A 15,793-nucleotide genomic window follows, 5' to 3' on the forward strand; every position below is an offset into this window, starting at 1 on the left:
TTTAAATAATTAAGGAAGGGTTGACGCAGGCCTACCGGTAATGGCCCGCTGGCTGTGGATGTAGGGAAGGCCCGGGTCTTTCTGTTTTCTTGTTCACTGTTCGTTCCTGTGAAGGTCTCTATGCAAACCTGAGCGTTTCACTCACAAAGGAAATGAAATCATTCTATCTGGAAATCATCAAGGGAAACGAATAAAGTTAAACCATGAAAAAAAAGGAAAGAAATTTCTGAGATCAGTTGGAATGGTAGATGAAATAGGGAATTACCAGCGAATGAAGAAATGTCAAACACTATCAAATTCCTCCCAAGCGAGGCTAGTTAAGAGGCAGGCGCCTTCCCTCAACCATCTGGAGTGAAGTAAGGCTACTGAATTCCCTAGAGTTGGTTCGTCAGAGCCAGAAAGACCTCTGACCACCTAACAGTTAAATGGGAACATAATTCGACACATGAAAGATGGATACACTGGCTGAACTCGGCCATTAGCGATTCACAAGCTGGATCACTTGTCTCCACCTATATAAAGTGGTGATGTATAAAGCATGGCTGCTTCCTTAGACAGAGGGTACGGTTTACACTTGTAGAGTTACACAGTCATGTAATCACAGGAAGAAATAATCAAATATGAAGCTATTAAAGTCCTTCTGTCAGTAATGGAACTTTAATGCACCTATGACTTTAAGTGTGTGTGTGTGTGTGTGTGTGTGTGTGTGTCCTTATGAGTACAAATATTCACAGTTTGTTCTGCCCTAACCCTTTTCCAGTCATCCCTTTACATTTGTCGGGGGTGAAATTCTTTAGCCATTTATCTTACAAATGTTGAAATCTATCCAGGTCTCTTTGGAATGCGTTGCACTATTTCTCCTCCACTCTTCGCCCACAATTTCTGCCACCATCGCCAAAAAGATTCCGGTAAGGCTCACACACAACACAAGTCTCGCCAACGTCAACGAGCAGCAGTGGCACTGAGATCTCCGAGTCATATAAGAAAGGGCGACAATTAACAAGGAGTTCTGCTGTGAAGATATAAGATCGTGGAACACCACAGAGATTGGATTGCATGTGGGTGTATCCCTGGTGCCATCTGGTGTACACTGAGGGTGGTTGTTGTTGTTGGAGGTGGTGAGAGTGGGGTGGAGATGGGCGGAGTGGTCAGAGGGATTCGCGGAGGGGAGCGAGATTGGAGTAGTTAAGCAGGTTAAGCAGAGGAGGAAGAGATTTGGGACTATACACCCGTGACGTTACCAGGCTGAGGGAATAACAGTGACATATGGCTTGTGGGGCAGGAGGGGTGAGGGAGGACCTGGAGTGACTCGTCCACGGAAAGTGAGGAGGACCTCGCATGACGGACTGATCCACAGCAACTGTCTGTCCCCCCCGTGGCTTCCATGTCTGTTGTACACACAGTCACTCAGAGGGACATAAAATAACTCCATGATGTTTAGTAAACACAATGTAGGACACATCAAAACTGACTGTGAAATAGGGAAACTGACTGTGATATAACAATACCAAGAATGTAAACACAAATATAACAGGAGGAAGAAAGCATGGATGGAAGGGAAGCGACAGATGCCACTGGAGACGGTCGCTGCCACACACACACACACGAGCACTCATACCGCGGAAAATAATCCCTCATAAATTTTCCTGCCAAGAAGGCGGAAAAATTACAGATCAATCCCTGAGGAATTTGGATAATTCCTCGTCACTAGCCCTCCCCCGCCAGGACACCCAGGTTGACTGGGGGGAAAGACGGAGGGGGTTAATCTCCCACCCCACGACTGGCTACCACCCCCCGCTCTGCCTCACGCCCGGTCTCCGCCTACCCTACCTCCGTAATTCACTACAGAGGAACATCTTAGTTTCCCTCCAGGTCATCCTACAGGAGAAGCCCTCCCTCTATCATCCCAGAGGAGCAACCTTGCCCGCACCAGTGATACCTGGAGGAGCACTGTCCAGCACTAAGGGGTCCAGTAATCACACCTCAGGCACGGCAAAGTACTAAAATCATCACCACACGACATGGCCACGAAAGGACGCTCACCGTAGCCAATTTCACGAAAATAATGAGAGAGGATCGACAACATTACGGGAGGGAAAGGGAGGATAGGGGAGGGAAGAAGACAAAACCAAACCGGAAGGAATTAAACGCGAGGTAATCCTAGGATACGACGCGCCATCTTCGCCTCCGCAAAACACGGGGTTGGTGCCCCTGGTCCGTGCCGCTCCAGTAACCAGCGCCACACACACACACACACACACACACTCCTGCTGTCACTTCATTAATACTTTGGTCCTGGCCCTTGCCTGCTGCGCACTCGCTCTCAACCTCAGACTATCGTTGTTTTTAACAAAGCACAGTTCAGATCGCCATGGCGCACGACAAGACCTTCAAACACAGAGCTTGTGTGTGTGTGTGTCTGAGTGCACAGTAGCAGGACGGATTTGTAGATGTCGCAGTTACATTCGAACAGGAAAAATAATCAATGTAGGAACAAGTTCGAGAAGGGAAATGGTTGCCATATGAAAAAGAATTCCATTCAGTCAAGCCAAACATCTTTTCTCCAGTCTATGACACCTAATAACGCCTGTTGCTCACCAATAACTATCTACAATTATAGACAATAAATATAACCATCATTTATATCTTAATGATGAAATCTGAATGGTCGAACAACATAATTCTGATAGTCACAAAATATAAGATAATCTTAGCCATATACATGTACATGCTTCATTATCAATTCATGTGGGAGGAAAGATTATAATGGCCATGGGCTACTTCAGAAAGACTAAAATATGGTTAAAACTCAGGTGTAAAGTTTGGGAAGTATGTAGAGATGTATTCTGAATGCAATCCTGTGTCAACCGCACCCCTATCTGACTTATTTGTATATTCTTTGGCTCTAATACTTTTTGTGTGTATGTAATATTATCATATATGATAATATACTTTGTAAAGTTTGCTGTAGTTTCCATGTGCATTAGTCACTTCAGCGCCGCGTGTGATCCTCTTCCACACCATCATCTCAGCACACACACTAAAAGCAAAGAAAATAAAAATAGGAAATTGGAATATTTTTTTTGCTGTTGTTCTGCATTGGTCTCCCTCATGTTTCATACAGCAGTTCTCAAACCTGGACTTGGCCATCTTTAATATTACGACTACGGACGCGTACACGCCATTCCCACACTGTGTTACCGCTTCTCTGACTGACATGCACACCTCTAATGTATGTATACGAATATTCCCGTTAGCCTGGGTATGTAATGCATGCGTGCGTCCATGCATGTCCACGACCCCACAAATGAGCGCCTGCATACATTTGTATGGAAGTGACAGGGGACCCTCTCTTCATCTTGTTCCGTACGGTTTACGAGGTGGGTAAAAGACCCACCACCCCACCACCATGGGTCTAGCCCCCGCCAGACCGAGCAGCTTAGAGCGGGAGGGAAGCACGAGCCTGTAAGCCGTACGGGGCAAACCTTGGATCATTACGGTGTCTCGAGGGAAGGCACCCAGGAGCCCCTCGTATAATGGTCCGGTGACGTCCTTCCTCCCCGTCACCTAGGTGGTCTCCCAGCTGGCTCAGGTGTCGTCTCATGTGGTCCCGGGCAGTGGTTTCCCAGCTGGCCTCGGCTGGCGGTCTCCCAACTCCACCTGGCTGATGGTCTTTTAAAACAGTTTATGATCTATAACTCACCCGCGAGGTAAAAGCCTTCTTTAACTTACTTCCACGTCGAATATCAGAGGTATTTCTCATTATGGCAAACGTAAATGAGGTAATGATATATATATTCTGAACGGAAATGAAGCATACGTCTTTGTCGTATACCTTAATGATTTCCAGAGCCACTCGTACTGAGTAACAAGTATTTCTGATTGCCGTCAAAAAATGTTGAATACATTATTTTTCTATTCCACGGTTTCCAATCAACAGGTTTTCCACACTACTCTACCGACTCGCATGGACCCTTCACATACTCTCTAGAACACGACGGTACGGCCCCTGGGTATGATGGCGCGACCTCTAACGAGATCCTTCAGGTCACAGGCCAAGCTATCATACCCAGAGGTCGTACCTCTGTGCTCAGGGATGGGGCCATCGCGCTCAAGAGGTTCAGACCACGGCCGGAACACCGTACCCCAGACGTGGGTGGTAGGGGAGAGGGAGGAAAGACGACATCACCCAGGCAAGTCATCAGGACAAAGCTTGGCGAAGCAACAAATTGCCACAGGAGCATCGCAGGTCATCCGTCCGGCGAGCAACGCCACGCTCCACCAACACTCAGGTTGTGGGTGGCCCTGGGAGGCTATATTTCATTATTATTAAGACCGTGGGAAGGTAAAGTTCCCAGGTGTGGGTGGGCGTGCAGTTACAATTTCCTGCCGAGCGTGGGTGTAAGAGGTTACAGTTCCCAACTTCGGGTGCAGGAATGGGATTGGAAGCTGTAATTCTCCGGTGTTTGTGCGCTAGCGTTGAAGGTTACAGTTCTACGCTGAAGGAGGCACAGGTGAGCTCTTGGTGGCTTGTAAATTCCCGCAGTGTGGGCTTAGGGGTGGTATAGTTCTCTCAACCAGCGCGACGTCTTCAGCTCCCAACCCCCACTACGAGCATGAATGGGTCACAGTACCACAATACCTTCGATAAACATTGTTCAATACGATTCAAGGTACCGCAGGACCGCCTCCAGTTATCAGGTATTTTGGCGCACAAACAGTTGGCGTGATTCAGCCGGGAATGGTCGTTCAGGGAGAGTTAGGAGGCTGTTAAGAGAAAGCTGCGAGTCTGTCCCTCCCTCGGCTAAGGAAGAGCCGTGGTGGGAGGCCTGGCTGCTCCACACAAACAGCAGCCCTGGATTCCTTCTATTGTCCGGCGCGCGTCCACATTCAAATGATATGGGAACTGGGGAAGACTGGGCTGTGGGTCGGCCGGCTGGCGGTCCGGGGTATGGCTGGCATGCGCCCCTCAATGCTCTACTTTAATGGCTGATCCCAGCGGGTTCCTCCGACGTGTGGGTCGCGGCCGACATCACCCCCCCAGGCTGCCTCATGTCCCTCTTCATCACTCGTGTACCGCTTATTCACTGCGGGTGGGTTACTGCCACGCTCAGGTATCTTTAAAATCCTAAATATTGACGTAGAGGTAAGTTCGGTATAGACTCATACTGCATTCACAGTGGGGCAGCCTAGCCACTCGTTCCCGGCTTAATCCTACATGTTGGTTGGCCTTAACGCGCAGGGTGAAACCGTTCCTCCATCTTCACATGAACCAGACATAATTACAGGACACTTCTTAACACTCTCTTGTTGACAGATACTAAAGCTGTTCTCTTTGTCTCTTCTTGAACGACCTCAACATCCGCAATGCCTCGAGGATCAGCTTAGAGCAGAACAAAAAAGATGTTGCTGCTGCCGGCGTCGCCATACACCGGAGGACCTGGTAAACATCTTGAGGAACCCCGGGACAGCCGCAGCGTTAACTAACAGCTCCATCACGAGCGTAACTCCCTCGTAATCCACCGTGGACAGTTTCCACAGCCACCAACAACCTTTATGGCGCCTGACCCACCCCCACACCACCAATTGGCCCACCTTTCACACACCCCCTCACCACTATCTGGCCCACCCCCACAAGACAAACTGGCCCACCCCACACCACCAAGAGGCCCACCTTTCACCCAACAACCTGACCTATCTCCAATATGCTCCAAACCACTAACAGGCCCATCCCTCACTACCATCAGGCGCAAACCCTCACCTGCTCCTCACCAGTAACTCAAGATCCTCTCTTAGCTCAAGATTTAACCTAACGTACCACAGAGAACAGTTACAAGGAACTGACGCAAGTGTTACCACACTTCCATGACCGAGCTTCTTCTCCTGCGTGAACATTATTCCAATATATTCCTGCTAGTTAGACGCAGTATAGTTTGCGTCATGATAAACAGATGTGAGACGCAAACACATGCTTATAATACTGTATGGTCATCTGTGAAGCATCTAAAGGTTCATCAACCTGAATCTAACTCGAGATGCAGTCGATGGAGCCAGTGGAGCATCAAATGTTTGGTTAGCACTGTACTGTCTTCTGGCAGTGTGTACCCACACAGGATGTGGGCCGCTATCCAACAGACTTGCTCCTCGAGGCAAAAATATAAAGTGAAAGAGATGGAGAAAACTTCCTAGTATCTCTAAGGAGGAGAATGTTTTTCTTTTTAAAGTGAAGGTCTTTGCGTATGATAACTACAATCGTCGCTATGTAGTATACTATAAGCTGTGTAGGCATGGATGGAGGAGAGGAAGAACAGTACAGTCCTCTCGAGCAAAAGGTACGGAGTCAGGATGAGATGTTATAATGCGATGACTGCCATTCCTATTTCCAGCCTGAGAGCACGACTGGATTACCAGAGGCACCGACACAAGAGAACAAGATCCACCTCGTGGGCTCTCTCGTTCCTCCCTTCTCCACACCAGCCCCTCCACCAGCGAGCAACCCTCACTCCCGAGGATGACTTGAAGCAGATTCTCTCGAGAACATAATGTCAACAAAATCAATACCTAAGCTGAGGAAAACTTTTGCCGACCGCTGGCTTAAGCTGAATCCTAAAATGTTGACCTATTACGAATCAAACTACGGATGCTTATCCTTACGATATGGTCGTTGTGCTGAGTAGGATGAACTTAGAGGTGGGTTAGACTAAATCCTCACCATTAGCTCACAAACGATGGCCATGATTAACTTCCAGTTCGGCTCAGCCTAAGCAACACTGAGCAGTAAAAATCTATCTTAAAAATTAACAACAATTTTCTTTCTCTTGAAGAGAAAGTTCTGAAAATCATACCAGTCGTTTCCTGGCTCGATAGCGCTACCTTCTCTATACGTCCTATGACATCTTGTTCCTCATTTATGATGACTCACAAATCTTTTACATTTGTTTCAAATACTATTGTTTTCACTGTTCGACCTTTGAAGGAGGGTGTCACCGATGTTGGTAGTTCGATAACAACAACAGCAGGAAAAAAAAAAATATAATATCCTCCCTCCACGACCCTAGTGGTGGAGACTCACAAACAGCAGCAGGGTGGAGGGAGGGAAAGGGTGTGTCAAAAACAGTTATTAAGGAAGACTGTGATGATGACATGAGAGGCAATTACCGCGACGGAGGACTACCGTCTGTGGTATACCAGGTGGAGTGGGTGGGGGGCTACAGGCCACGTTAAGGAGAGATGAGGGAGGAGCGAGGGAGAGAAATGAAAAAAGAGAGAGAGATAGCAAGAGGTTCAAAAAGTGAAGGGAACAGGGGGAGAGGCCGTCAGAGGGTGGGAGATGGTACGGGCAGGTGAGGCTACACAGAGGGAGGAGCCCCCTTGGTGGCCAGGGAGGAATAATGAGGAACGTGAGAAGGCATAACCTGACCATTTCAACAAGATAAAACGCCACCATTCCCTCTCCCGTTTCACCTCCCTCGCTTGGCAACGTCGGCCCAAGTCCCCAGCTGCCCCTCACTACACCCCACGTACTGACGACCACCGCATTATTTCCACTAAAATGTTTCGGTAAAGTTAAGAAACTCAGTAATACAAAATATACATTCCACTTGATAGTCAAGAACGTGTAGATCAGGGATATAAACCGATTCGCATTCATGGGATCTGCATCAATCATATGGGCATGAAACCACACACCATTCAAATTTACAGGCCACATTACTGCACTGAAAACACGACTACCCCAAACTTAATCAACCTCGGCTTTAATTCGTGACTTCACAATGGCATGACACAGTTTATAAACCCTGATCACTGTCACGGTGATTTGTGTAAGCGGATACATCTATGTGTAGACACAGTCATAACAAATGACATGAAATTTGGACGACGGAGTGTTACTTGGTCACTGAACTTTTGTGTGAGGCAGGAGGGGGAGTTCCGCCAAAGGCGTGGGCCTATTAACTGACCTCACTGTGGGCGGGCGAGGCGGGCGTGGAGTTGAAGGGCGTGCTGTCTCCGCCCACGTCCAGACCCTCCTCTATGCGGCGTCGCTTCTCCTCCTGCTCCTTCTCCCACTTCTGCAGCAGAAAAGAAACACATCGAAATTAATGCTAGTGTAAACACCATATTCTTTTTTCTGTGATTCAGCAATATCACAAAAAATCATACAAGAAAATGAGAGCATGAAGTTCCAAACACACACACACACACACACACACACACACACACACACACACACACACACACACACACACACATTGTGTAACAGCAGAGAAAGTTCGAGGGATGGGGCCTCCCTGAGAGTATAGTACTCCCTCCCCCGTACAATACAAATAGGTAATTACACTTACCAAGTAACTCCAACACATCCCATACAAACATGACGAACGCACAGTCATCCGCTACAGTGAGAATTTCAATATTACTTTAGGCGTCACAGTCCTACAGTAGTCACCATCCTACGGGATCAATCATTGTACACAGACGAATCTATCGACATCCTCTGTGTCATAACTTAACGATGTGGGGCCCCTGACCATGGCCCGTCACAGGGGTCATGGCTGTCCGTCTTACAAATTCGAAGTGACGAAAAATAACAATAACTCCACGGCATAACCTGTACAGTCATAAATCGTGCAGGTAAATAGGTATATCATATAACTCTGGACTATACTGGAACAACAAGACAGTGGAGACAAGACCTGCTTAAGCTGGGAGGGGGCGGGGTAGGTATGTGAACGTGACAGAGATGACATTGGTCGTCACTTATGTGTGTGTGTGATGCAGATCAATATACGAGATAAACGTATGGGCTCGTGAGGCACGACGAACAACTTCCCCGTCCCGAGTCCATCAGAACCTGAGCTCTGGCTGCAGTGGTGGTGGTGGTGGCTGCTGCTCTTGCCAGTGAGAAGAAAGCAACGGGAGATGAGGCAGGGGGGAAGCAGGGGAGGGATGATGTGAGGAAAGAAACGAGGAGGGTAGAAACGATGATAGAGGGGAGTGATGAGAACAGCACAGGGAGAAAGTCTACATTGGCCAAACGGCAAATTCCCAGATAACCATCCAGACCAGTCACCGTGACCCCCTGCCCCTCACCCGCACATGTCATCCCCACACGCCCTCTACTCACCGCCCATCCCCCTCCTGACCTTCCCACACAGCAGATTCTGAAGCCACATCTACCGATAACCGCAACCAGTTATCAGCGGCGTCCATCTCTTACGTCATAGAGCTGAAGTGGAGGAGTTAATGGTCATTTTGGTCATTTATGATGACGTTAAAGTTCACTTACTTGAGACACGCAAAGATACGTAATTCCAAAGTCAAGACAAAGGACCCCAGGCTAAGACAGACGCGTTCTATGGCACGACTCTGTACCTAGAAGGGAAGGTCTTCTGTACTCGAAAGTTTCTATAACTGCTTCAGGTTCATCGTGCCCACTTATAAAACCAGTCGTATGCTGTAATGTAAATCATCACAACATATAAGGCAGGCCTTTGTGAACTCAAGATTATTAATCCTGGCGGTGCATTCTTGCGTCCAAAGGGTCTGTGTAAAGTGATAGGTCTCAACGTACACAATCACCCCTTCTGGTTCAACACACAAGAGCCTAACCGGATTACAGACAACAGTTGAGGATATTCGTGGCTTCTTAACTTGCTGTCGCTGCCGAAGACCTCACTGGATATCGGTACGTGCTAAAACTTCCTCTCACATAGTCTTGGTAAGGTGAAAACTTCCTCTGACATAGTCTTGGTAAAGTGAAAACTTCCTCTGACATAGTCTTGGTAAAGTGATGGAGGTAAGAGAGTGATGGAAGTAAGAGATGATGACGAGGGAATGGAACATTCATCACCCGGACTGTGTAGACGGCGAGGCAGGAACGCCAGGTAAGGAGGGTGGAGGGGGATGGTTGTACGGGGGGGGGGGGGGGGGGGGGGGGGGGGCGTGCCTGTAACCTGGGGGTTATACGTCACTGCCGTCATCACGAACTGGTCCAACAACACCGCCCGTAAGCTGCCATCCACGACCCCTTAATTGGCACTTGTTATATCTCCAGCGGTGCCTGGGTCACCACGGTGGCTCTGCCCTGGGGGTACAAGGCCACTATATACTTGTGGCTGGTGTAATATTCATAATGACACATCGTATTTAATGACGGCCCTTTCAATAGATTTTATTTACGAGGGAGAACAATACGCCGAAAAGCTCATTAAAATATGAATGCTACACAATTTCTATTAGTTTCATACGTGTGCGTTATTGTGTGAGGTAGTTTTTTTGGGGGGTACATCTTTTCCCTATCTTTACTAGTGAATTTGGTCTCCATTCAAACACACAGATACCACATGAATCGATCATTTTCTTTGTTTCTGACGCCAAAAAAATTTATTATCCCCAATACGTGGGCCCAACCGCCCACACACACACACACACACACACACACACACACACACACACACACACACACACACACACAGAGAAATTTCTCGGCAAAATGACTTGTATTCCAGAGTTCTAAATTGTTTTTCCTTTGAATAGTCGTTACGAAATATACAGTTATCGTTGTAAACTGTTAAACAGGTAAAAAAAAAAAAAAAATATATATATATATATATATATATATATATATATATATATATATATATATATATATATATATATCAACAGCTGCCTCATCCGTCGATAATGCGGGAAAAAAAAAACGCACACGGGAAATGACGGCGTCGTTTTTATGAAATATCTGGAGACCCACAGACACAACACACTGATCTGTTTTCCCATGCCAGAGGTGTGAAGTCTGACACCGTTAACACCACGACTGGGATGGTGACGCCACCCTGGCTTCCCCCGGTACCACAGACACACACACACCCCCAACCCACGATGACTGCTCGCCATATCGGGAAGCATCATTTCCGAGAGCAGCGCCGCTGAGACGAAGAGGTCGAACCTGCCGTGCCTCCAGTGGAAGTAACAATTAATTCTGAACATGTGCGAAATCATTTCATCATAGGCGACATGTCCCAATACTTGTGGAGATAATGGGGAAGAAAGAGAGTCACCCGAAGGTGCGACCCGTGCTACAGGACAAGATAGGACCTCTGAGTGATGAGGCGGGAGGCAGTGTATGTGGGACAAGCATTGTCAGTATCTGTCATCTGACACCACTGTCATCTCCACTTTGGGTAAGAGGAAAACAGAGAACGTGCAAGACTACATGCAGTCCTGCGAGCGAACCGTAAGGGGCTCTACTTCCTCAGCATGGATGCAGCGTAGAGGCTCATTTGTACTTTCTCGGCCGTGATTTACCCGAGACGTGTTTCGACGTCTACACTGCTGGGGACGACGACGGTAGACGACACATTAAACGTCACCTGGCCTGTGTGTGTTGGGCATGACGCGTGGGATATCGCAGTGTCATGCCTCACGTGTCGATCACTGGCTAGTATGTTTACCCGGATCATCTTCATCACCTGCCGCATCATGGCTAATTCTGCTTCCTCCTCAGTGCATCTGTCCCTAATCTTTCTTTTTTTACAGTACACTTGGCAGGGGCTACAATGGCACCTTTTTTCCGCACAGAAAAATGCACCAGCCTCCTAAGCACGACGATCGTAGCGTTATATGATCAAAGGCCGTACAGCCGTGCTCAGAGGTCGCACCGTCGTGCTGAAGGGATCGTATACTAACGTCCTGATGGAGTATGAAAGAACACATCCCCCTGGTCTGCATATATGTTGTGTAGAACCTTGGGATACTGACACAGACACGGTTCGGAATGCAGGTGGGAAGCCATGTGGCCAATATATGTGGGAACTCGCGATCACCGTAACCCAGCTTGGCCAGGGATCTTGGTATGCTGGAGCCGCCATGATGGGCCCTGGAGAGACTCCCACAGCATATACAACTTACTGGTTAAAAGCAGGGAAGCCAAGCCTCGTACATCCGAGTATTTCTGATGACCTGGAGACACTTTAACCGGACCCCGACAGGAGGACTTACCCGTCCAACACTTCCACAACTGTTCTCTAGACCAGGAATCATTGAGACGTTCACCCTCGACAAAACTATTACAGTACTTAAAAACCACAGCCCTTCCGATGTCGCGTCCTAGGTCGTGGTACGGGGTAGGAGAAAGAGGAAGGGGGTGTGTGTGAGCGTTCCCCCCTGAATGATGGTGGGGTATATACTCGGCCCCGTCAACCCCGGTGGTCGTGTTGCAAGTGAACAATGCGCACCACTTAGTTACCGTCGCTCCTCGCAAACCTTTACTTAATAATCTAGGACAACTCAAGACAGACTAAAGCAAACCGTAAGGGGCTCTACTTCCTCAGCATGGATGCAGCGTAGGGACTAATTTGTACCTTCTCGACGCGGGACCTACGTCAGGTCTAATGTGAGATTTCGACTCCGATTACGTACCTCTAGAGAGACTGAATTGTCCTCAACGCAGGTGATACGAACCAAGAGATTCATCATGAAGGAGATGGTAGTGTGGGGCTGAGGTGCGGGGGGGCGGCCCCGCCGGCGCCCTCATCCAACACAACCTACAATTACAACACTGGAATCATGCCTCCCCAGCAGACACGCCGTCTGAAGAAGCTCAAAATAAATGGTTCACTTAAGCACCTCCTCCTCCTCCTCCTCCTAAGATGGCGCTAAGATAAACACTGCATGTGTCAGGGTTGTCAGAAGGAGGCAGCTCCTGGTGAGTGCTGCTCGTCATGCCCCAGACGTGAGGTGAACTCTTGCCCATCTCCCTGCTGCACCTGCCAGCCTAATGAGGCAACACGACCGGCCAGGTGTGCCTCCCTCACCACGCACCTGCACGACGCCTTCTCATACCTCGAATGTCTAATACTGGTAATGCCTGGCCTGGAAGTGCTGACTGACATACTGACTGACCCTGGCTGACAGTGGTGGTGACTGACGCTGTGGCCAAAACAGGTGATAACTGACACGTAGAGTGTGATTTGGTAAAGTGATAAAAGAGCTGGGTCTTCAGGCAGGAATAAGGGGAGACCACATGATCTACTTTGTGTAAGGGCAAACAGGATGCGTGTCAGAGGAGCCCACCTAGATACTGACTAGGGTCACCAGTGGTGTGCCGCGGAGCCCACTCCTGGGACCAATGCTGTTCTTGATATTCGTATATGACTTGCTAGAAGGAATGGATTCGTACCTGAATAAGTTTGCAGATGATGCCATCGTCATGAGGATATTGGGGAGCGAGACAGACTCCACCAATTCACAAAGGAACCTAGAAAAAGCTCGAAAGCTGGTCTATTACTACGTGATGAAACTGAAACTTGGTATTTAACGTAGGTGATGAAATCAAACCCGAATAAATGTAAAAGACTGAGGATGGGACACAGGAAAGAGGTACACAACACTAATATTATCTAACTGGAAATAAACAGGAATCTTTGTATGAGTGGGACTTGAGAGTCGACAATGTACCTAACCTGTCGCCACAGCCTTACCTTAAGAGGATAATTGTAAAAGAGATAAACAGTCTTCTGGCAAAGATCAGAACAGCATTTAATTTCATGCGTTTGATAATATCCAACCAATCGCTCTCGTCGTGTGTCTGGCCAAAACTTGAACATGCATAGCAAATTTAGTCACCCACTTAAAGAACAAAGACCCGATACAGAAGGTCCAGAGAAGGGCAACAAAAATGGTACCAAATATCAAGAAAATGAGTTGCCAAGCGAGGGTAGAGGCCTGAAAATTTTCCACCAAAGAAGACAGAAGAGTTAGGAGTGACCTGGTCAAAAATTCTAAGCTTCTTAACCACTTAAAGATATCAAAAGAATGGCTCTTCGAAAGCTGGAAGGACAGAACAACCAGAGTTTATAACAAAATTAAGCACGAAAAGATGTCAGGAAGTACTTTTAGTATATAGGTGATGAATGGAAGATTCAGAAAAATGAAATTAAGAATGTGGACAGCATATATATAAGTTTAACTAGTTTTAAAGAGGTGGAACCTTACAAGCATGGAACTTCCTCCCTGTACAGTGCCTATCTCCACACAAGTGTCTGACACATGCCACGGCTCATGATGACGATGATCCAGTGCCACGGGCGATGATAGACACGGATGGCGAGGGATCCCATGCCTCACCGGGTGATGACAGACTGATGACGAATGACAGCGACTTGTATGACTTACCTCCTCGGCGTAGCGAGTGATGAGCCACACGAGTCATGACACTCAAGATGGCTCTGAGAGTAAGGACAGTGACTGACTCACCTTCTCAGCGTAGCGCTTCCGCATCCTCTCCCTCATCTTCTCGCGATTCATCTCTATCTTGTGCTCCTCTAGGATGCGCCGCTCCTCCTGCCGTGCCCGGTCTGTCAACAACACGACACTCGCGTGATCAGCACACAAGGGGCAAGTGAGACAATACACCTCAGTTCATAGTGACACTGAGTACACTTATCTATCCCCCTCCACACATGCCATTCATTAAGGAACACTTACACACACACACAGCTGCTATCACAAAGACCTGGTAAACCTGATTACGTATAATGTTAACAATGATAAACAAAACACATTATAGGTTCGTGATAGAGAAAAAAAAAAGTGGTTTTCTCGCTTCCAGTTGAAGTCAGCGACTATTAATCACTGTTCCTGGAAACGGTGACATGGAAATAATATTGTTAAAATCAATCATCCTGACACACAGCAGTCTATTACACTATTCGGTTCCAGCGTGAAGCAACATACCAGTATGCCTCAGGTGTGGTTACTGACAATATACACACAACATAAGAACAGAAGTTTTCTAAATCTAATTCTGTGCAGACTCTAGTAAATACTTCAACACCTAATTTACTATTTTCTGCAACTGTTGCTCTCGAAAAATAGAAAAAAAAGTCTCTTTACATTCAAGTTGAAAACTTGCGAGTATATCTGTCACTGTTGGCTGCTGGTGCATCCCATGTTAAAACACCTTAGTATACCAGTACACTGTGACACCGTAGCAAGCCTAGCTAGAGTCAATGTTAAGTGAGGGAAAAAAGCACCATCTTAACTCGACTGTATCTTAATATGTCATGATATTAACCGGTGTGTGTGTGTGTGTGTGTGTGTGTGTGTGTGTGTGTGTGTGTGTGTGTGTGTGTGACCGGTTGCGTCAGTTCACCAACTGCTCTCACGGGTTTCTGGGTCATCTCTAACCACACTTGTCATTCTCCCTCACACTAACCTCTCCTGCAAAGTGTTCCAAGACGGAAGCAAGATGGGAACCACAGCCTCCCTTAAAAATAAGCATATTGTCAAAATAATCGATGATGAAACTACGAAAATTTAGAGAAAGAAAACTGATCTAAACATCAGGTTGTCAACATGTACCTGTTTAATCTGGACCTATGTATCAGGTTATCTGGAGAGTTAGCAATGTGCCACTGGAGGCAACACAAGGTATGCCACTGGAAGTAACACAAGGTACATGCCACAGGAAGCAAAGACAAGATGTACCAATGGAAAAAAAAAAAAGGAGTGGAGGAGCAAGGAACACATGTATTCCAAAGGAGACAACACAAGGTGTGGCAGTGGAAGGGACACAATGCATGCCATGGGCAGCAACACAAGGGTGCGCCTGAGGCAGCAACACCAGCAGTACTCACACTGTCGCTCGATGTCATCGTCCAGCAGGAGGGAGACCACCTCCTTCGGCTTCAGGGACATGTCCGGCTTGAAGTTGCCGCCGCTGATCACCATCCGCTGGATCTGTGGGCAAAACTCGTGGTTAGGACCTGGCTCGCTGGGGAGCAAGAGG

At 47.6% G+C, this 15,793-nt stretch overlaps 1 protein-coding gene across 1 annotated transcript in view; it reads right to left on the bottom strand.

Annotated features, from left to right (window-relative positions):
• Positions 1-15,793, bottom strand: part of Ino80 (chromatin-remodeling ATPase INO80) — a 243,752-nt gene that overhangs the window by 45,326 nt on the left and 182,633 nt on the right. Inside the window, exons 27-29 of the mRNA XM_071679441.1 lie at positions 15,642-15,744; positions 14,260-14,360; positions 7,962-8,072 (exon numbers count right to left, since the gene is read on the bottom strand). Coding sequence (XP_071535542.1) covers positions 7,962-8,072; positions 14,260-14,360; positions 15,642-15,744 — 315 coding nt within the window. The remainder of the gene's footprint in view (positions 1-7,961; positions 8,073-14,259; positions 14,361-15,641; positions 15,745-15,793) is intronic.

Source organism: Panulirus ornatus, chromosome 29, assembly GCF_036320965.1.
Source record: "Panulirus ornatus isolate Po-2019 chromosome 29, ASM3632096v1, whole genome shotgun sequence".
Lineage (NCBI taxonomy): Eukaryota > Metazoa > Arthropoda > Malacostraca > Decapoda > Palinuridae > Panulirus > Panulirus ornatus.